Source organism: Mirounga leonina, unplaced genomic scaffold (genome assembly GCF_011800145.1).
Source record: "Mirounga leonina isolate KUSES-001 unplaced genomic scaffold, KU_Mleo_1.0 Mir_165, whole genome shotgun sequence".
NCBI lineage: Eukaryota > Metazoa > Chordata > Mammalia > Carnivora > Phocidae > Mirounga > Mirounga leonina.
Window position 1 is genome coordinate 73,862,295 of NW_023270415.1, and position 23,489 is coordinate 73,885,783.

The 23,489-nt window shown below is 52.5% G+C and overlaps 1 protein-coding gene across 1 annotated transcript in view; it reads left to right on the plus strand.

Annotated features, from left to right (window-relative positions):
* The first annotated feature begins 17,515 nt into the window (after positions 1 to 17,515).
* The window catches only part of CCN4 (cellular communication network factor 4), a 38,680-nt gene continuing 32,706 nt past the window's right edge, over positions 17,516 to 23,489 (plus strand). Inside the window, exon 1 of the mRNA XM_035011981.1 lies at positions 17,516 to 17,587. Within this exon, the coding sequence (XP_034867872.1) occupies positions 17,519 to 17,587 (69 nt within the window). The 5' untranslated portion in view covers positions 17,516 to 17,518. The remainder of the gene's footprint in view (positions 17,588 to 23,489) is intronic.

Here is a 23,489-nt window from a genome sequence, read left to right on the forward strand (position 1 = left end):
GGCAAAGTCTGGTTTCACACTGATTCTTCTCCAGGGCGCCCTGAGCCTCAATGCCCTCCCTGCACCCCGGAAACCTGCCGCATCTGAGGTTGGGGTGAGTTGTTTTGGAAACCAGTCTGGGCTGTTTTTCCTGTGGAAGATCACGTTGAGCTCACTTTTGACAAACACCAGGTTCCCACTGACCTGGCAGATTTCTCTGAGGCAGAATTTGCTGAGACTCATAGAAAACAAGGAGAAAGAAGAAAGCAGATGGTTTATCTAACCCAGATCTTGAAGAGAGAAGACAGGCAGCATTGTGCCCAGGCAAGACACGTAAGCTGGGGACAATGGGAACCAGGTGCCCTCAGGGCAAGGCTGCCCACGCAGAGCCAAAGATGACCCTGTAGTCTGCAAGGTAAATGAATTGGGTGCCATCCCAGCCAGGGACTGCCAGTCAGCCAAGCAAGGGGGCTGCCCTCGATTCCCCTCAACCTGAGGAAGATGCTGAGGTTCTCTGGGCAACTCAGGGAGAGTCAGAGGTGGATGTTTCCCTCAGATGGTCAGTCCAATAGTTTATTTTACAGATTGAGAAACTGAGGCCCAGAGAAGAGAAGGACCAGCCTGAGGACTTACAGTGAGGTAATGCCTGCGTGTGCTGCAGAAGCCAACGCCCCATACTTGGACCCAGAGGGAAGGTGTACTCACTCTGCACCAATCACAGGGCAGCAGAGGGCAAAGTACACAAACTCAATGCTGCATGGAGGCCACACACCCAAGTGATCAGCACTGTATACCCACTTAAGAGAAGGAGAAACTGAGTGCCAAGTGATTAACCAACTTGCCTCAAGACCGCCTAAGCAGGAATATTTGAGGTCTCCCCTATTGCTTATACCCACACAGATTCAGAAGTAGAAAGAGCTCTGAAATCAGACCTGGGGGTCAGGTCTTTAGGCCCTGTTCCTCCAACAACCAGCCCAGAGACCTCCATTCTCAGAGACCGCCAGGCTGTAGGCTGTAGGGCTGGCCCTGCGATCCCAATGGTTTGCAAAAAATCAAATTGATCTTTAGTTCTCCTGCATTCCTGTTTCTTCATTTATTTAATTATCCATTTAATCCATCCATTCATGTCTATCCATCATCCGTACATCCATCTTTTCCATCCATCCATCCATCCATCCATCTATCCATCCATCCATCATTCCATCTATCCATCCTCCCAACCATCTATCCATCCTTCTAGCCATTATTCCATCCATCCATCTATCCATAAATTCATATACCAATGTATCCATCTATCCATCCATTCATATACCCATCTAACATCCATCCATCCATCTATTCTTTCACCCATCTATTCATCTATCTGTTCATCTGTCAATCCATCATTCCATGCATCCATCCATCCTTCCATCTATTCTTCCTCCACACTTCCATCCATCCTTCTATTCTTCCACCCATCCTTCCATCCATCCATCCATCCATATACCCATCCATCCACCCTTCCACCCATCCTTCTGTCCATCCATCCATCTACCCATATATTCATTTTACCAATTCAGTCATCTTTTTGTCTATTGTTTTCACTTTTTATGCTTTCTTTTCCTTTTCTTCTTTTCTCTTTGTTCCCACCCTTTCCCTTTCGATTCCTCCCTTCCTTCCTGTAAACTCTTAACTGAACACAGGTCAAACACTATGGCATACACAGCTAAATGAAGACCCACTTCTGCCCCCCCAAAAATCTCAGAATCATTTGAGAGAGTTCAAAGTATATCCAAATAATACTACACATAGGACACGTATATTTTATGTGTAAAATCTATAACTGTCATTTTAATTGTACCGGGAGAAACAAACTGTTACAGGAATGAGAGGAGAGAGAGAGAGAGAGAGATAAATCTCTAGTTGAAGGTTCAGGGAAACCTGCAAAGAGGAGATCCTCTGAGGTGGGAAGCCCTAACAGCATTCAAAGCAACAGGAATAGTGGCTAAAGAGTCATCATCTGGTCTTCAACTCTCTCTGATTTCAGTATAGAATCTCTGCCATCATTGCTTCACATACTGTGTACTCTGCAGAACATGAACTACAGCAGGCTTGTCCCAAACTGTGCCTTTCCATCCATTCTTACCTTCTTCCATCTATCCATCCATCCATCCATCCATGCTGCATGCTGCTGGATGGTTGAATGAGCCATTCACCTTTCCTGTCACCTCCACTTACAGCTGCTTTACTCCCGGGACTGGAGCCTGCATGTGCTGGGAACTCAGATTCTAAAGTCAGTCCCTGGGGTGCCTGGGTGGCTCAGTCATTAAGCGTCTGGTCATGATCCCAGAGTCCTGGGATCGAGCCCTGCATCGGGCTCCCTGCTCCGCGGGAAGCCTGCTTCTCCATCTCCCACTCCCCCTGCTTGTGTTTCCTCTCTCGCCATTTCTCTATCAAATAAATAAATAAAAATATTTAAATAAATAAATAAATAAATAAATAAATAAATAAATAAAGTCCCTAGTGCCCCAGGAATATGGGTGTGGCAAAGGCCTCACACCTTTCTCCACACCACAGCCAACCCATCCATTCCTTCCTTCCTTTGTCCATTCACCGATCCCTCACCACGTCAGCCCTGCTCAGCAGCCCTGGGAGCTCCCTTTACCTGGAGGGTAAAGTCCCTTCCATCTTGACACACTCTTCATTCAGCATTAAGCTCTGCTTCTGCAACTTGCCTCGTGTGGCCTGAGCCAAGCCGCCTCTGTCACAATAGCCCCACAGGCTCCTAACTGGACTCCTTGCCTCCAATACTCTCTCCGCCATGCTCCTGCCCTAGAGCAGCCATAGGAAACATTCTAGAAGATCTGACCTCATCTGTCCTGTAATATTTTTTAAATGGCTCCCACAGCCCTTCAAAGGACATACAGGGCCACAAGGATTTGGGGGATCTGGCCCCTCTGCTGGTCTCCCAACCACTCGCCCTCAGAGTCTCCTGCTGGCTGAACTCACAGCCCCTCAAACATGCAGGGGCCTTTCCCACCCCTGGGCCACCTGCTTTTCCTTCTGCCTGGAAAGCCATATTCCCTTGGCCCACCTCATGGAAATCTACCTTTCCCATCTCAGCTTCTCCCACCCACCTTGCCCCACATCCCACACCTTCGCAGAATGAGTGACCCGTCTCCTCGGTGTTTCCATAAGTCCTTGCATTTGCCTCCATTGTGATGTTATTGCATAGTATTGAACTTAACTATTTTCTTGTACATTGTTTTTGGGACCACAGCTGTGTTGACCACCATAACCGTAGCTCCTTCCAGTGTCTGGCCCTGGGAAAATCATCACTGCTATAGACAGCAAGACTGCAACAGTGTTAAGCAAGAGGCACATGCTGTGGGTTCCAATCGGATCCCTGCCACTTACTAGCCATGAAATTTGGAGCATGCGATTTAATTTACCCACACCTCTGTTTACTCACATATGAAATAGAGCTGTGTTTTGTTTTGTAGTGAAGATTAATGAGTGAATATTTGTCAAATGCTTTAAAAGGCACAGATATCTCAGTATATGTTAGATTGCATTGTGAAGGTGTGCATTCTTTCCTCTACCTGAAATTTGAGTCTCCCTCTACCCCCCTACCTAGTGGCCAGACTCTTACACATCCTCAATGTGCCCTTTATGACCTGTCCATGGCTTTCCCGTATTTGCTCTCCTTGTCCGTAGCGCAGATGACCTGAGTCTGCCTTATGGGGAAGCTGCATGTGGACCCGCCATGATCCCTCATGGCGCTGCAGTGGCCAAGACCTCGGCTTGTCCCCTTGTTCACCTTGGGGTACCTCTGGGAGTATAGGCCTGGCTTATGGTTGGGTCTGCAGACACTTGACTCACTTTACCCAGACGGTAGTGAGAGACTCGGCCCAGCAGGGGGAATAGCTGGGCTGGGGCAGAGCGCAAGGGGCCGTCACATTGCTTCACCACCGCGGCATCTGTGTCTCCATCTGTGACTTGGAAGCTGGGCACAAAACCGGGAAGAACTTTGAGACCATCTAGCACTCAACAGCACTCAGAGGGTAGCATCACTCTGCAGAGGCAAGAAACCACGACCATCTCCAAATGTTCCAGACGGTCTTGGCAGGAAATGGCATTAAGCAGGGGATACTGTCTGACTCTTAGAACCTCCCAAGTGTTCAGAACTCCAGGGAATAGGGTCACATTCCAGCTGGCTGGCCCTCTGCTGAAGGAAGCCGAGTGTCGTGCCTAAGGGAGAGAGCGATTCCTCCAGACCTGCCACAGCCCTGCTGTTCATCTCCACGCTCTGCCGAGGGACAGCAAACCCAGTAGCAGCCGGCTTCCCATAATCGCGGCCCACAGTCTGCTCAGTCTGCTCAGCTGAGTCACCGCCCGGTGGCCTGGGCCCTGCCTCTCACCACATCCACTCGCCCGTCCCTGGAGAATTCGCACTCATGATTGATTCACGAGTGTTGGCCAGGGCGTGTGCAGGGAGCCAGGGCCTGGCCCAGCCACCACACAGACACAGTCAAAGCAGACAGGTTTACGAGCCTGTGAGGCCAGGCAGAGTGCTCGCTGTGTGTGCTTGCGACCAGGGCCCTCTGTGGGTGGAGGAAGGGCTGAACCACCCTGAAGGCCTGGGTTCAAGTCCAGCTCTGCTGATTACCAGCCGCCTGTTATGGACTGAATGGTGTCTCTCCCCCAAAATTCGTTTGTTGAAGTCCTTCCCTCCCCGAGAATTCGTATGTTGAAGTCCTTCCCCCCAGAACTTCAGACTGTGGCTGCATTTGGAGATGGGGTCTTTAAAGAGGTGATTAAAGGAAAAGGAGGTCCTTAGGGTGGGCACTGATCCAATATGACTGGTGTCCTTATAAGAAGAGGAGATTGGGGCACAGACATGCCCGGAGGGCAGACGATGTGAAGACACAGAGAAGCCAACTGTCTACAGGCCCAGGAGACAGACCTCAAAGAAACCAGCCCTGCTCACACCCCATTCTCAGACTTCTGGCTCCAGACACGTGTGAAAATAACTTTGTTCTTTAGGCCGCCCAGGCTGTGGTGCTTGTTAATGGTAGCCCAATGCACTCTGTGATCCCCCCAAGCTTCACCTCCCTCAGCTGTGAAAGGGGCATTCTACTGCCTGGCACCATAAGGTTACCGTGGGAATAGAGTGAGCCTTGAACTTAGAAGTGCCTGGACCATGGGAGATTCCCCTCAGATCCTCCTTCCCTTCCCTGTCCTTTCTGGGACCAATTTCCTTTGTTCTTTTTTATTGCATAATAGCATTCCACAGTACGCTCGCCCTGGTTGGTCTAGACATTCACCTGGGGAAGGGCATTTTCCTTGTTTCCAGTTTGGGGCTGTTACAAATAAAACCTCTGTGAGCAACCCTGCACAGCTTTTTGTGCAAACCTATATTTGCCTTCCTCTCCCCCCACCTCCCTCACCCCCACCCCCGTCTCCTCCTCTCCATCCTCTTCCTCTTCCTCTCTTTTCCCTCCTCCCTCTGTTCGCCTCCTCCTTGGTTTCCAATTTCTCTTAAATGTGTTTTGTTGCCTGGGTGCCGACGGGGAAAATCAGCTGCACTCGCCCTGTCCATGGCCCGCTATCATCAGTACTGTCAAGATTTCCTTTCTGGGTCCATTCTGTGCCCCTTCCTCCCAGCCCTCCCCCGCCGTCCTCCCCCTACTGCCATGGGCAGCATCTGAAGCGCGAGCCCTCGAACGCCAACATACGCTTGTAGGAAGGGAGTTGGGTTGTGTGCCTCTGACTTGGATGCACGTCAGGGGTGCTGGCTGGAGGCCTCATTGCCATCTTAGGTCCTTCCTCCAGCGCGGGGCTGCAAGGTCCCCGCCTGTGGCTCTGTACACATCCGTCTGTTGTTTCTAACTGCCACACGGGACCCTCGGGCTGGAATCGTCAACAGTTTACCTCCCCATTTGCCCAACCAAGGTGGAAGGAAGTTTGCCTCCAGCTCCTCATCACCACAAGCAAAACCTGGGTGAGTGTCTTCCTCTAGGGCCCACGTTTGGCCCCCAAGGAAATGACTCAAAGCGTATACACAAGGACTAGGGGTGCTGGGCCTTAGGGCCAAAGCCTGAGCATGGTATTTTATCAAGCAGTGTTGACTGCTCTGCAGAATGGCTGCCCCAGCCTATAATGGGAGGGGTGCATGGCCGTGCAGGCTTCATCTTCCGCGGATCATCTTCGGGAAGCAGGGGGAGTGTGTGGATGTGCTTTCAGGAGGCAGTGACTCCCAACCCTTGGTCCCAAGCATCCAGCCGCTGACGGACAAGACCACCATGGCAGACTTCCCCATTTCCGGCCGGAGCTTGGGAGAACTGAGACTATAGCAGGATGCCATGTGTCTAGAATGTTTTTCTCCCAACATCCAGGATGTGTGAACCAGAGGATGGAGAGGAGGAGACGGGGGTGGAGGTGAGGGAGGTGGGGGGAGAGGAAGACAAACATAGGTTTGCACAAAAAGCAGTGTGTGTGTTTCCATTGTGGTTCTGAAAGAAATCCTTGTCTTTGGTAGTCAAAGGGTTGAGATTTCTGAAAGCCAAACCCAACATCAAATCCTGGGGTGACTGAGTGATAATGCAAATTGAATTCATAGCCTGCAAGGAAGAAGGCATTGAAAGAGTGGTACCCTCAATATTGAGATGAGGACAGATGGGCATTTCAATGAATCTGAGGACCGTGGACTCCTTAATTCTGTAAGCTTCACTTTCCAGGTGGAACAAACCTCCCTTCCCATCTAAGAAGATCATCTTCACCCGTCTGTAGAACCCACTAAGAAATGTTCTGCATGTCAGGACGGGCTGGTCCTCCCCAAGACCCACTTCCACCACCTCTCACTGCCTCCAGATTAACAGCCTCATGCAATTTCCGGCAGCACCAGGGTCCAGTTTGTCACCTACAAAGTTTTGCTGATTTATATCCATAGGCACTTGAGTCATGTGCATTTACACGATTCATAAGGATGTTAGACTAGGGTGAAAGAAATATGATATTGGATCAAGCCTTATTTATTGACGTGAGCTCATGATCCAGACACCCGTGGTCCAGCGTGTCGGCTCAAACGGCTGGGAGTAGTTCTAACAGTCAGTTAGGTAAAGTCCCTGAAACCCGGACCCAAAGGTGGCCAGTATAGAATGAAGTTGGCATACCAGAACTTTCTTAATGTTCCATAATGGACTTAGGGAGACTGGATTACTGGGATTTTTTTTTTAATACATCTGTTCACTTGCCCCGAGCTATACCCCCAGGAGAGTCCCAGGGATACCCAGGTCCCCAAGCCTTTGGGATGGGAGAGATGCTAATGTGGACATCTTCGGCAGGCCACTGCTGACAGCAGAAGCTGCTCCAGCCAACAGGCTCTCTGAATTCAGTGAGGATGATGAAGATCCAGAGGGGTAACTGCCAGAGACCAGGTGGGCACGGCTGTCATAATGGGCAGCAGGGTCAAAGTCAAAATCTGGCGGACTTAGCAGGGACGATTCTCCGACTCCCCCCACCTCCTTCCTCCCAAATCTGCGCAGCCCTGTTCAGTAATCGTGTGTGTAAGCTTCAGTGCCTGAAATTCCATTAAAAAACTTCCCATGTGCTTCAGTGGAACCCATTATTTCCAGCCTAGCCTGAGCTGAGGGAAGGGGAGGGTTGTGGTACGAGATGAGGCTGGACGGTAGTCAGGAGCAGTCCTGGGCACAAGGGAAAGGACATCGGTCTTTCACATTAGAAAACCCCACTTTCTGCTGGGGCCCTTGATAAGCTCCCTTCCCTCCAAACGAACACAGCCTGTACAGCAGAGATGGGCATTTGGATACAGAGCCATGGAGCCTTTAAGCTGCAGACAGGAGGCCTCCTGGATAGGGCTGGGTGGGGAGCTGTCGGCCCACGACCCCCAGGAAATGTCGAGCAGCTGGGTTGACTCTGGAAGCCCCAGTTCTCCTGAGGGCCAGCCAGGGCACCTCCCCACCGCCCCCCGACCGCAGCTGCTCTGTACCTGTGTGTCCAGCCTCAGCCATCAGAGCGCCACCCAGAGCTTCTCAGGATGGCCACCCGCCCAAGGCAACACTGTCCCAGGCCCTGTGTGGTGGCTGTGGAAGTGGCGAGAAGTCATGTTGCACCTTGTCTGGAAGGTGGAGATGACAGGATTTCCCAAGAGAGAGACAAGAAAGAGTGGGAGGAGGAGATCCATGCTTTTGGAGTCCCTGTCATGTCCCAGGCATCACGCCTAGTTTTCATAAGCGTCACTGTGATGGGTTGAATGGTGACTGCCAAGAAGCCATGTCCATGTCCTCATCTCCAGAGGCTGGGGATGTGACCGTATTTGGGAAAGAGGTCTTTACAAATGGAAATAAGTTAAAGATCTTGAGATGAGATCAGCCTGGGCTCTTCAGGCGGGCCCTGGTCCAATGACTCGTGTCCCTATAGAGACACACAGAGGACAGACACACGGACAGAGAAGCCGAGTCGAGGCACCCACTGAGATTATGCAGCCACAAGCCAAGGGAAGCCTGGGGCCACCAGGAGCCAGAAGAGGCACGGAAGCCTTCTCCCCTAGAAACTCCGGGGGGACTACAGGCTGGCCAGCTCCTGGATTTCCGGTTTCTGACCTCCAGAATTATGAGAGGATATGTGCCTACTGATGTCAGCTACCCAGGCTATGGTCATTTTGGGGGGCAGCCCTCACACGCTAACACAGTGGCTCCATTCCAACCTCGCAGTCCCCAACAGAACACATCATCAGCCCATTTTACAGATGAGAAATAAGAGGCTCAGAGAAGGGGCACCTGGGTGGCTCAGTCGATTAAGCGACTGCCTTCGGCTCAGGTCATGATCCTGGAGTCCCGGGATCGAGTCCCGCATCGGGCTCCCTGCTCGGCGAGGAGTCTGCTTCTCCTTCTGACCCTCATGATCTCTCTCTCTATCTCATTCTCTCTCTCAAATAAATAAATAAAATCTTTAAAAAAAAAAAAAAAAAAAAAAGAGCCTCAGAGAATGTAAACGGCTCTTCCAAGGTGAAAAGCTGGCAGGAGCTGAATCCAGTTCAGGCCTGCTTATACCCAGGGCACAGGCTTGCTTACTCTGCCCTGTTTCTCAAAACAGGCTCCAGGGAAGCCCTCCCGCAGACTTATCAGGAAGTGTTTGTTTAAAAGCAAATTTGCAGCCTTTCCCAGACACACTAGCTCAGAACCTCTGGGTCGCAGTCCTGGGGATCTGTACATTTTAAAAAGTGAATTCCATATACAGTGACTTTTGAGAATGTCCAGACCACACTGGGCTGCATCTGAGGCTGGCCAGATGCCCAGGAACTCAAAAATGAAACAGACAGGCCCATCCCTGGCCCAACCTAGCCCCCCACGCGGCACAAAGGCTGGGGAGTCTCCTGCAGGCTGGCTTTGAACCTGCTTCTCTGAGGTTCCTTCACTGGCGTTTTGAAAAGCCTCAGTGCCAAGGACAAGGGTGACATTATGCTCCTTTCCGAAACCAGGCTGCTCGCTGCTTTCGAGCCTGGAACCCGGCAACCTTCCTGCTGACTGCCACCCACACCCAGCACAGCCCCCACCACTCAATGAGCACCCACTTTTCCCACCAAGCCTGCCCAGGGCTCCAGATCACTCTCCTTTCCTCCTCGAACATGCACGAGACCTGGAGCTTTGCATGCCCCTCGCTCAGAGAGGCGTAAACGTGGGTAAGGGCTCTGGCATTCTGGGGTCCAAGCCCCAGCTCCACCCGTCTGGTGACTTTGACCCTTTACTCACCTCTGTGAACCCGTTTCTGCTTCAGTAAAATGGGGATGATGTTAGTACCTGCTTCATCCAGCGGCTCTGAGGCAATGAATTAAATAAAACATGGGAGTATTAAAACAATACTGAGGAACTGCTACACACCTATTAGAACGGCCCAAATCCAGAACATTGACAGCACCAAGTGTGGGCGAGGCTATGGGGCCACAGGAACTCTCATTCACTGATGGCGGGGGATGCAAAATGCAGCAACCGCTTTGGAAGACAATTTGGTGGTGTCTTACAAAAAGAAACCTACTCTTACCATAGAGCCGACAATTGAGCCCCTTGGTATTTACCCAAAGGAGCTGAGAACTTATGTCCACACAAAAACCTGCACGCAGATGTTTATTACAGTTCTTTTTTTTTAAAGATGATGTAACATCTTTTTTTTTTTTTTAAAGATTTTATTTATTTATTTGAGACAGAGAGAATGAGAGAGAGAGAGCACATGAAAGGGGGGAGGGTCAGAGGCAGAAGCAGGCTCCCCGCCGAGCAGGGAGCCCGATGCGGGACTCCATCCAGGGACTCCAGGACCATGACCTGAGCCTAAGGCAGTCGCTTAACCAACTGAGCCACCCAGGCGCCCGTTTATTACAGTTTGATTCACAGCTGCCACGCTTGGAAGCAACCGAGCCACCCTTCAGTAGGTGAGTGGATAAATAACCTGTGGTATATACAGAAAATGGAATATTATTCAGCGCTAAAGAGACATGGAGAAATCTTCAGAACATAACACCACGTGGAAGAAGTCAATCTGAAAAGGCTAGATACTGCGGGATTCCGATCGTATAACGCTCTGAAAAAGGCAAAACTATGGACACAGTAAAAAGTTCAGCAGTTGCCGAGGGTTGGTGTGAGGGGAGGTGAGCGGACGGAGCACAGAGGAGTTTTAGGGTGGTGAAAATACTCTGGGATATTTTAAAGATTTTATTTATTTATTTGAGAGAGAGAGAATGAGAGACAGAGAGCATGAGAGGGAGGAGGGTCAGAGGGAGAAGCAGACTCCCTGCCGAGCAGGGAGCCCGATGCGGGACTCGATCCCGGGACTCCAGGATCATGATCTGAGCCGAAGGCAGTCGCCTAACCGACTGAGCCACCCAGGCGCCCCAAATACTCTAGGATATTTTAACAGCTGCAGGCCATGGAATGTCTGTCCATACCTATGGTGTGTACGGCATCAAGAAGGAGCCCTATTGTGCCTGTGGACTTTGGGTGATGAGCGTGAGTCAGTGTCGGTTCATCCCTGGTAGAAAACGTGCCATTTCGGTGGGTGACAGTGATAGTGGGGAGGCTGTTCTATGTATGGGCAGCGGGCATATGGGAAATCTCTATACCTTTCTCTCAGCTTTATTCTAAACCTAAAACTAAGAAACTAAAGTCTTAAAAAAAACAGAGAGAGGGCGCCTGGGTGGCTCAGTTGGTTAAGCGACTGCCTTCGGCTCAGGTCATGATCCTGGAGTCCCGGGATCGAGTCCCACATCGGGCTCCCTGCTCGGCGGGGGGTCTGCTTCCCCCTCTGCCCTCTTCCCTCTTGTGCTCTCTGTCTCTCATTCTCTCCCTCTCAAATAAATAAATAAAATCTTTAAAAAAAAAACAAAACAAACATAGAGAGGCCTTGGGCAAGTAGCCAACCGAGAAGTAACCCATGTCGCCAACTTCACAGGGATCTGAGACACAGATTCATTTACTTTAAGACTCACTAAAATCTCATGAGGTAGATAGCATTGTCCTTTTAGAAGAAGGTGAAGGAGGTTTCCTTTTATCACTGCCATCTCTGGAGTCACTGAGGGTCAGCTCAGAGTTGGGGGAGAGATGGAAAGGACTGGCGTGGTCCTGGGAGCCTGTCCCTGCTCCCATCCACAGCAGCTGCCTCTCGGCCACCTGGGAATCCCAGGTTGGAGATGCCACGGATGCTCCAGGTCGAGGGCCCCCAAAGACCCTGTGGGTCCGGGCAGAAAGGGGTCTCGGGGTAGACAAGTTGAGGGCACATTTGTGTTTGCATTCAAAGGGTCTCAGGTCAGAGGACCCCGCCACTCCTTTAGGAGAAAGCCACCAGGGAATTAGGAGCCAGTCAGCCTAGGTGGCCCTGCTGTCCCTGTCTCACTGTTTCCATTTGTCTTTCCTTATTGGCACCTGTGTCCCCACTCCCCCCTGCTCATTTTCATCAAAGAGACTGGCAGAAGCCCACAACCTGAGGACTGGGAGGACTATGGGATTTTACTGGAGGAGGCAGAGACAGAGAAGAACTGGGGATACTGGGTCCCAACCCCCAGCCATGCTGAGGAGAGCACACTCAGGGGAAGCTCGGGGTGACCCAGGAAGGGACACAGGCGAAGTCTCTGTGATGAAGAGCAAAAAGCATATTAATCATAACCATGTATTCAGCATCTACCACAGACCGAGAACTAATTTAATCTCCATCACGGCCCTAAGAGGTAGATATGATTGTTAACCCCATTTTACAGATAGGAAAACTGAGGCTCAGAGACTAGAATTGGCTTCCCCAAGATCTGCCACATGATGCATAACAAAGGGAGAGTTTGGTGTAGACCCACCTGACCCCAATGCTCTTGCTTTCCCCTTCTACCTTCCCAGGTGAGACATGGGGGGGTCCTGGGGATCCCCACCTATGGCCATGGCTGATGCTAGAGGTGTTCTCCTGCCCAAGTCAGTCGTTGCTCTAGAAGCAAGGAGTAAGCAGGGGAACCATCCAGGGGCTCCCCGTGACTCCAGCCTCCTGGAGCAGACCTAGGTGTTCTGGCTGAGCATGAGAGTTGGTTACCTTGACCCCTTGGAATCTAGGCAGTCCTGGGGTCAAGGGTGACCCCTTTAAGGGTTCTTCCATCCTTGCTTGGGGCCCAGGAGGAGAGCAGAGCCCCACCTGGGCCACCGAGCGAGCGTGGCAGGGAGGCACAGCAGACCCACGTTCACTCCTCTGCCTTCGGAAGCGGTCAGGTTGGTTTAGGACAACCGGCCTCTCTCTCCCAGGCAGGGGTGTGTTGTGTGGGTCTGAGGAGCCCCTGGAACTGGCATCGCGCTGCCTGCACAATGTGGGCTCGGTGATCATTCATGGGACAAACAAATGACAAATAGGCTGTGAGCAGATCTGGGGCTTCCTGGGCGCCTGGTCCTGAGTGTCTCTGGAATCTTCCGTGCATCTGGTTCTGGTCAAGGCGGCCTTACTGTTTGGCCTAGGAATGCTCTTAAATGAACAGAGGTTCTTGAACCCCCTCCTCCAGGCCCTCTTTGGAATGTATTTACAGCTCTGGGAGGTCTGCTGCAGGAAGCTCCTCGAAGCTCTGCTCAGACTAAAAGAGAACATGCAGACAGCTGGAGACAGGGACTCTGCAAGAGGTGAAGTGGAGGCTTTTGGTAATGAGGCTCCAGGCAAACTCTGCCCCGCGCAGCCTCCCCTGTCCTTCGCTGCACACGTCTGCAGTGCCTGATGTGTGTCAGGCCTGGGGGCAGGTCACAGAGCTGACCTTGTCCAGTCCCTGCCCTGCTCCCCCAGCAGAGGCCAAGTGAGAACATTCATTACAGACGAGGGGTGCTATGGAGCCCTGCCGATGTGCTCAGCGGCTTGAACACACCCTCACACAGCACTGACTCTGGGCTGGGAACAGTTCAGAGCGATCAGCACCTCCCTCATCCCCGTGTTAGAGGCAGAGAAACCAGCAGGCAAACCAGAGAAGTCACACGGCCAGGGAACGGCAGGAGGCAGGGTCCCACCCAGACCTGTGCATTAGCTACACAGGAACAGCATCAGCCACAGTGACAACTAACGGTGAGGCCCGAATCTCACAGAAACCCTCCCACTGGCCTGTAAGGGGACATGTCTGAGCCTGCCAGGCGGGAGCTGGAGGTCACGTGAGGGCCCCTCATGAGGGCAATGTGATGAGGCCGAATCTGAAGATTGCACACTGGGGAAACTGAGGAACAGCAGAAGCCACACTCCAGAAAGAAGGAGTGGAGGGTTCAGAAAACCACAGAAGTGAGTGGGAAACAGGAGCTGGAGGGTGGTTGCAGGAGGCCGTATCCCGCCCTTCATCTGCAGGAAGAGCCCACGCTCTGCTCTTGACTCTGCACTGTGACTTACTTGCTGACCCTTCAGCTCTCTGCACTTCAACTTCCCCAAATATATAGAGGGATGAAATCAGCACCTCCCTCCCTGTAAGGTTCTCAGAGCAGAGCTTAGCACATAGTTCATGCTTCATACTCGATTATTAAATCAAAACCCTCACTACATATTTTACAAAGATACATACGGATGGCAGGAGTTCAAGGATGCAGGTCCTTGCTGTTGGGGGTGGGGGGTGGGGAGAGGCACGGAGAGCAGGGGGGAGGTGGAGTGAGGAGACAAGGCTATGTGCAGATGGGGCCCTGTATGGCCCCCCTTCCTTCCCTCCTTCCCCCTTCCTACGTTCCCTCCCCCTCCTCCCTTCCCTCCCCCTTTCCCTCTTCCTGCCTTCCCTCCCTCCCCCTTCCCTCCTTCCCCCTTCCCTTCTTCTCTCCCTCTTCCCTCCTTCTCTCCTCCTTCCCCTCCTTCTTTCCTTCCTTCCCTCATCGTCTGTACATCCCCTCAGCACCTCCTCACCTGCTCCACTCGTTCACCTGGCCGCTCGCTCAGTGTGTCTTGGGCATGCACCGTGCTGCGTTCTGGGCGGCTGCCGGGGATATGGCCCAGAGAGGAAGACGTGGGGCTGGTCTTGCCCTTGCACCTCACCATCTATGAGACCCCCCAGGGCCTGTGTCAGCAGAATGGTCAGGGAAAGGAGACATGGATGCAGAGAACAGATGTGGAGCCCAGCCTGGGACAGCTTGGGAACTGGAACATTCCAGACAGTGGACCCATCTCTGCACACATTCCTCCATCTGCCCACCCGTCTGTCCATTTACCGTGTTCATTCATTCCTGCACCCACCCATTTATTTGTCCCACACTTGGCCTGCTGGAAGAAAGCCTTGTTCTGAAGCCGCTCAGGTCTGAGTTCCGATCACGATTCTGCCGCGCCTGCTGAATGCTGCCACCCGGCACTTCCTCTCCCCAGGCCTCAGTTTCCTCATCTGCAGGATGGGGATGGGGCCAGAGCGGGATCTGAGAGGAGGCTTTGGTGGGACATCGAGTGTTACTGGAACATGGTGGATGCCCCATAAATGGCAGCTAGAGTCCCAGTCACCACCAGCCAGTCGCTTAGAGTTTGTCCAGCTCGCGTGCAGCAAGTGTCTGGCCCTGCACCCCCACCCACCAAGGCGGACCCCAGCCACACACCCAGGCTGCACCATGAGCTCTTTCAAGATGCCGGACCCCTGAAGCAGGATGGACATAGGGCGACCCAGTCATACCGGTCCATTCCGACGCCACCATTCACAAATGCCGGGACACACCTACCTGGCTCGTGCACTAACACAATCCTATTTCTTTACACAAAGGAAACCGAAGTACAGAGAGACTGTTGGTTGTCCAAGGCCCTCCAGTAAGTGGCAACACTCTGCCTGAGTCACTGTGTCACCTCTCTCCAGGTGTCACGGGTGCTGAAGGCTGGCAGGTTCCAGGGGGACCAGCTGGGCCGCCTGAGGCTTCCCCAGCAGGAGTACGTGAGCAGCACCGTATCATGCTTTGGCGTGTCTGCTCCAATTGCTCCCCACCAACAGATTTCCCAAAACGACCCAGCATTCTCTGGGTTCTGCTTGGCTCCTAGCAGAGAACATCGAGAGCCTTTGGCAGGTCAAGCTCACTCACTTGGAAGTGTCAGATCCTGACTCTGCCTTGTCAGTCAGGGTTCAGATTCTTGGGATCCAGCCCCACACCTTCCACTAAGTTAGTGTATGCCCTCAGATCAGCTAGCAACTCTGACATTCCACTCTGTCTCCCTTATGGTCATCAGATAGCTCATAGCATGGAACCGATCTGCACCTGGTGTTCATCAAAGGGTCACCGAACCTGGATTAGCACCTAACACCTTGCGTGACTCCTTTAATGACACTTGTTGACCATACTTGCTTCATGGGACTTATTTTGAAGAGCAGCAAGTAAGTTTATAAGAAGGAAGCAAGGATTCACATTTATAGAGCAGTCTCCATGTAACATACCCCCCCTCCTTGGGCACTTGATATGCATGATTTTTGTAAAGCCCCATGTAACAGTTAGGAGACTTTTGGCACCAAGGAATAAAATATCTAACTTCAGCTTACTCAGTAAGTCACTGAATTAGCTCATGTGACAGAAAGTCTGGAGGTAGCTGCTCCAGGTTTGGTTCAGTAACACCATAAAATCCCAGAGCCCCAAGCTCTTTTCCTCTTTCTGCTCTACCATCCTCAGCACATTGGCTTTTCATCCTCAAGCTTGTGCCTCTTGTACCCAATATGACTGCTGCAGCTCCAGCCATCAACTCTGCACACAAGGTAAAAAGAATAAGTAGAGAATAATCTCCTTCCAAAGGATGCAATCTTTTCTAGGAGCCCTCTTGAGGGGTCACATCTATGGTCACAAACCTACACCACCACTGAGCAGCCATGCATGCTCCACGTCCCCTTGTAGAGGCTGCAAGGAAAAGAGAAGAGAGGGAGTGACTGCTACGGGAAGCACAGGGATGGGACCTTGCTGGGGTGTGAGAGGACCCGCAAGGCGGCCGGCATGGTCAAGTGTAGCACAGGGAGAGTGGACAGAGAAGTGTGCGGGGAGGTCTCGGACGCCTCGCCAGGACTGGGGATTCCGCGTAAGTCACTGGGCAGGCTCGGGGAGGCTGTAGCCAGGAGGGATCTTGGTTCAATTTTCCAAGGTTTGCTCTGATGGCTCTGGGAAGTCCTAGAGGACATAGACAATGGGTGTCGGGAGGGGAGGCTGGGGGCCAGTCAGGAGGGATACTACACTGAGATCCCCACGGGGATGAGGGGGCTGGAAAAGGGTAGACGGGGCCCCAGAGGAGACCCCTCACCTGTGTGGCAGTGTCCAGCAGGGACCAGGCGAGGCATCCGAGCCCACCAGTGATAACAAGCGCCCAGACGTGGAGAGACAGCGCCAGCACCAGAAGGGCCTCTCGGGCTGATGATAGGAAACAGGAACAGCTGTGAATTGGCCGCCACGGCTTTAATTGGTCCTGGAGGGCTGATGAGAACCTGAGCCCCAGAGCTGAGGTCATTTGTAAATTCCTATCATTTCTAGATGGCTGCTCTCAGAGCCACCCTCCTTTGCTTGCAGCCAGGGAGAGAAGAGTGAATGATGGCAAATGAAAACCAGAAGTAGGAGCAGTCTGAAGAAACGGGAGGGAGTTTACTTCTCTCCGCTGGGAGCACGTTCAAAGCCCCCCGCCAGCCTGGGGTAAGGGTATCCCCGCCTCCACCTTGAGCCCTCCTGCGATGTCCCCCTCCCCACCTTGGTGAAATACCTCGGCAGGATGACCCCAGCTCCCTCTGTGCGAATTCACTGCCCCAGTGTGAAATCATAGCCCTGTAACTTTCCCTTTAAGAGCTGTCAGAGCCCGAGAGGCTGGCCAAGCTTGGGCTGGAGGTGGGGACAGAGGGAAGAAAGGAAAAAAAAAGAGAGAGAGAGAGGCAGGAAAAGTTTTTTCAGAGGAAAATGCAGGGTTTGTCCTAAACTCTGACGTCAGATCTTGCTTTAATAACCCCCCCCCCCCAGGGCTGTGGGAAGCGGCATATCTCCTGCTCCTGATGGGCCAGGCCAGTCTCTCGGCCCAGCTCCCCCGAGAGGCGGCCGGATCCTCTGGGCGGCTCGGTCGATGCCTTTGCCCCTGACTTCCAGGCATGAGGTGGCTCCTGCCCTGGACACTGGCAGCGGTGACAGCAGTAGCCGCGGGAAGCGCCCTGGCCGCGGTGAGTCCCGCCTGCAGGGGCTTACAGAGGGGCCCCCGATCCCGTTCTCCAGCCCGTTCTGCTACACGGGTGGGCAGATCGAGAGGGGCTGGAAGTGTGGGGGCAAGCTGGCGCCCACGTAGGGGCCAGGGCGAAGCCCGGGGGGTGGGGGGTGGGGCTGTGCGGGGTCAGCTGGTGGAGTCGGGGGAGGGGGCAGCCCCTGGGGGGCGGACAAAGCAAACAAGTGGTCCACGCCCTTCTTTCCCACCTGAAACTCAGCAGAAAGGGGCACTTGTTGGAGCGGGGAGTCGGGGGCCTGGACTCCAGTCCCAGCTCTGCCCAGACTGGCCGTGTGACCTTGGGCCAGTCACTCATCCCCGCGTAGTGCTAAGCGAAGACGCTGGCAGGAGACTTGTAAAGTCTTGGGTTTGGAACGTGAGTCTCCAAGTGCTGGGGATACTACACGGAGAGGAGTCGGAAAACACCCAGAGAAGCTGGAAAGGAAAACGCCAGCTTTCAACACAAGCGCCTCTCTTGAGCAAACATTGCTTGGGGTGGTTTCCACCCCCGACTGCTGGTGCCTCCGCTGGCACAGCCCTCTTCAGCTTATGAAGCGTGCGCCCTGGGGCCCTGCACGTGACACCTGCTCTTTCGGGGGATCCCGAGGGTTCTCTCTCTCCTCTGTCTAGCCCAGGCACTCCGAAGGGAAGGGGGAAGGGTCCGCACCTCCAAGAAGCACGCAGCCTGCTGGCTGTGGGTTAGAGGCAGACCCAGGGCAGGCAGGAGGTGGGCAGCTGGGAAGAACTGAATCCAAGACCCCACAGCCCCGGCCAGTGCCTTCTGCCAGTAGTAAAGCCGAGAGACAGAGGGAAGGCGTCAAGAAGGATTTCGTTACCCACTCCCAATGACAGCTTCCTTGGGGATCAATGCGCCCCATTTGTGGATGAGGGAGCTGAGGCTCAGGGGTAAAGCGACTCGCCCACGGGCTCAAAGACACTGATTCTGACTCAGCCAGATCTGAGGCTGAGAGCTGGTGGCCGACCACAGCCCGGTTGCCTCTGGACCTGGGGGATGGAGGTTCCTCCAAGCACCGCAGTAGGTTTAAGGAGGGCAAGGAGTTTATCTGTGTGATTCATTGTGAAATCCTTTGAACCTTGCATGGTGCCCACCGTGCTACAAAAGGAGATACTAACTTCATTTTACAGAAGAAAGAAATGGAAGCTTAAGGCAAGCAAGGAACTTGTTCAGAGTCTCACAATGAATAAGTGGCCAGGGCTCCAATTTAGATCTTCCCCTGCCAAATCCTGCTCTTTCTTCCAGAGCTTTCCTAGCTGAGGGGCAACCAAGCATTTCCTACAGACTAGAGCAACCACGAGGAGCTGAAGCAGCCTTTATTGGGGGTTGCTATGGCTGGGAGGACAAGGGGTGGATGAGGAGAGGTGAGATGTGTAGGGTAGCAGGAGTCTGAGCGAGGAGAAGGAAAGAAGCTGTAGGCAGGGCCAAGTACACGGGAGCCCATTACCTCCCAGAGCAGGAGGTGCTGGGGAAGAAAGGGGTCCAGATCCCCGGGCTCAGCTATGGGGCCATGCAGCATGGGATCCAAGAGTCCGGACAGACCCAGACAGCAGACTGAAGGGGAGGCTCGGGACCTCTCTTCTCTGCAGCTCCCCCTCACCCCGAGGACCTTCTCTGGGCACCCAACACGACCCAGCCCACACTGGTGTCCAGATCCAGGAGCTCCCAGACAAAGGGAGCTCTCAGAGCATCCTGACGCCCCCAGCGAGGGCTGTGAGACAGATGGCGACCAGGTCTTTGCTTTCTGGCCAAACTCCATACATGGCCGTCCTCTGCTCACTAATATATAATAGGAATGCAAGTTCCCTCAGGCGCCCAGTGGGAGTTTACTGGAAAAATGATTATAGATGTTCATATGGAAGAAAAGGTTGTGAGAATTGCCAAGAAAAAACTTTGAGGAAGTAGCGTTCTGAGGGAAGACTTGCCCTATTGGATAGTAAAAAATTATCTAAAAGTTCTGTAATTGAAGGAGCAAGATGCCAACCAGGAAGAGAGAAATTGAGGAGGACAGGGCAGTGAGCTCAGAAACTCAGCCAAGTCGACTTGGGAACGTGAACTATGATAAAGGTGACTACAGATACGACTGGTTTTTCCATCTCTTTGTTCTTTTCTTCCTTCTACTGGAGAGTATCCACCCTGCGCCACGAGAAAGGGGCTGCATTTAGTGGGTGTTATCACGTCCCGTGCCAAGTGCTCTATATGTATGCCGATAAGACCTTCCTCGGATCATGCAACAGACATTCACTAGCATTTATTGAACACTTCCTGAAATCGTCATAGCAATACCCTGAAGCAGATGTGACGAGTCCTCTTTGTAGGCGCCGAAACTGAAGGTCTGAGAGGTTCAGTAATTCGCCCAAGGCCACACAGCTGGTAATGAGTAGGGTTGATTTTGAACCTTGGTCCTGTGCTTTGCCATACCGCCTGCTGGCTCCCTGGTGCGGGTACTTGCCGAGAAATGAGAGGTTTCTGCCCAGAAACACAGTTTCTGCCCCTATAAAGTGTACGGGCTAGAGACAGAGGACAGCCACCCACATGTGGGGAAGCGAGGCGGCAGGGGTGGAGTCATCCAGGAGAGAGAGGTTGGGTATAAGCTCTGTCCCTGGCTCTGCCTGTGGCCGCAGGACCCTTGACTACTGGGGGCCTCCCCGTCTTCTCTTGTTCATCGGGGCTCAGGACCTCGGCCCTATGCAGCTCCCTGCCGCTGCTGGGGAGTGACCACAGGGCTGCGTCAGGGAAGCCTCTCAGAAGCCCGTGACTGGGTAAACAAATTATGTGCCAGGAAATTAATTCCTGGACACACATTAGGTCCGTGGTAGTCAGTGTGCAGGGGCGACCCCCGCCCCTCCTCCCGTGCAAATGTACGTGGGGATGGGCACAGGTGTGTGCACGCACGGGTATCTGACATCGCGGCTCGTCTGAGTGTGCAAGTCGCCATGGTGTGTGTGAATGCACAGGGATGCACGTGGAGGGTATGGAATGCAAGCTCATTCTCCGCTCCTAGGACCGACCGCAGAGCAGCGTGGCGCAGGACACGGCATATCCCTCTTAAAAATGTGAGAACAGATGATACGCCTTCTTTACATGTCCTGTCCATAGCTTTGGACCCGAGCCAGCCTTTCAAACCCCACCCCAGGCCCCTGCTCGGAGCCTCTTCCTGCAACTTAGAGGCTCTGCTCACAGCCGCGGCCCCTCCCACTCGCCGCTTGTCCAGGATGCTGGCGGGAGTGCGGCACGGACAGGCGTTTTCCACCTGGCACGGCGCTTGGCAAAGCCTCACCCTCTGGAATGGGCATGGGATCAGTGCTCCTCGGAGAACCAGACCCTGACCATGGGCGGGGCAGTACCTCTGGCCCGTCAGCGGACTCACCTCCCCCAACGTTTAGAAAAGGCCCCTGCCCCATGCCAACAAAGCAGCCAAACGCCAGGAGGCTGCCTTTGGCTGTGTACAAGGATTTGTGCCTGGGATTCCTCCCAGGAACCTTGGCCATCTCTCTGGGCAGCAGGGAGGGGCCGCTGCACATGCTGTGGGTTCCATATGGGAGCAAGGAAAGTAAGACAGCAATGGTCCACACTGGGCCCCCGGGAGGGGCTGGGAGGCTTGCCAGCCACAGCCGGGGAAGCAAAGCAAGGAAGGAAGTTTTGAGCAAGAACTATAGAATGCTGCGAATGTCTAAGAGTGAGGTTTCGGCATATCATACATTCATTCAATACCTCTGGAGCTCCCCAGGCCTCAGTAACACTGATGATAATGAAGGAAAACACTGCTTAAGTGCTCTCTATGTGTATCAGCTCAGTTGAAAACCACACCTATGAAGCAGACAGCAACATCCTTATCCCAGCACAGTCCAACGTGGCCGCTCACCACATGAGGCCGCCGAGCGCCGGAAATGTAGCTCATCCCATGTGAGATGTCGAACACACACCATATTTCAAAGATTCAGTATGAGTACAAGAACATCACAGGCTCACTGTAATTTTTCTATTGACTCCATGTTGAAACAAGAATATTTCTAATATATTGGGTTAAACAAATAGAATATTTTCCCTGGTTTCTTATTGGTTCTTATTGGTTTTCAGTGTGGCTGCTAGAAAATATAAAATTCCATAGATGGTTCACATTGTGTTTTACTAGACAGTGTTGGCCTGGGAAAACGCAAGTGTATGTAGGTGGATTTTAGTAGGTGGGGAGGGAAAGATAGTGAGGGTTCTAATCCCAGCTCCTCGACTGAGCCAGTTTCTTCATCTGTGAGAAGACGTAATATCAGTACTTGCTTCCTTGGGTTATTGAGAAGATTAAGGAATGAAACAGAGATAAAGCACATGAATCCCCAGCACACCCAAGGGGAGGTGGGACATGATTCACTTCGCTCCAATAGCAGCGATGGGGGCATCCCAGCGTGACTGGAAGCACTGGCTGCAGACAAGTGCCAGGTCTGAACAAGTGAGCAGGGCTTCATAAAGACCCCAGACTCAGCACCAGGTGGGCCAGAGGAGGGGCAGATTTACCTGTGGGCTGTGCTGGGCTCAGGGCTGAGTTGGTCTCCTGAAGCGCCCAAGCTTTCCACATCCTGGCCAGCTTCCCAGCACATTTCGAGGGAGTCGAGGAACATGTTTGGATTATCACGTAGGAGAGAGAAATACTAATGGCTGTGGCTGTGATGAAGATGATGGTGCTGATTGATGGTGGTGGTGATGAAGGTGATAATGATGATGATGGTGGTGATGATTGTGGTGATGGTGATGATGTTGATGATGATGATGCTGTAGAGATGGTGATGGTGGTGATGGTGGTGATGATGGTGATGATGATGATGATGATGGTGGTAGAGATGGTGATGGTGGTAGAGATGGTGATGGCGGTGATAATGTTGATGATGATGATGATGTAGAGATGGTGATGGTGGTGATGATGATGGTGATGATGGTGATGATGATGGTGATGATGGTGATGATGATGATGATGATGATGGTGATGATGGTGATGATGATGGTGGTGGTGGTGATGATGGTGATGATGGTGATGATGGTGATGAAGATGGTGGTAGAGATGGTGATGGTGGTGATGATGTTGATGATGATGATGATGTAGAGATGGTGATGGTGGTGCTGATGATGGTGATGATGGTGATGATGATGGTGGTGGTGGTGATGATGGTGATGATGGTGATGATGATGGTGGTAGAGATGTTGATGGTGGTAGAGATGGTGATGGTGGTGATGTTGATGATGATGATGATGATGATGGTGATGATGGTGATGATGATGATGGTGATGGTGGTGATGATGATGGTGATGATGGTGATGATGATGGTGATGATGGTGATGATGGTGGTGATGATGATGATGGTGGTGGTGGTGATGATGAAGATGGTGATGGTGGCAATGGTGAGGAAGATGGAGATGATGGTGATGGTTGTGGTGGGGTGAAGGTGGTAAAGACAACAGTGGTGATGATGATGGTGCTTGTAGTTGAGACTTGTGTCTTACAAGCCTGAGTCCCTTGATGTTGTCCATGGTTTCATAGCCCATCCACTTACTCATTCCATGGACGCTGACAGCCTTGCTGTGCACCCAGCCCCTTCCTGTTTCTAGAGACATGGTGATAAATGGTCATCTCTGTCCCGCTGTCAAGAATGGCTCATGTGTTGGAGATAGATTTTTACACTAGCAGAGAGGAGCATGTTAAGGAATCCAAAAGGAAGCTCAGAGGACTTCAGGACAAAAATACCAATTCCGGGTCTCTGAGCCTGAATTCCTGGGGACAGCCCCCAGGTAAGTCCACATTAACTGGCACCTTGGTGATTTTTTTAAAATTTTATTTTATTATGTTATGTTAGTCACCATA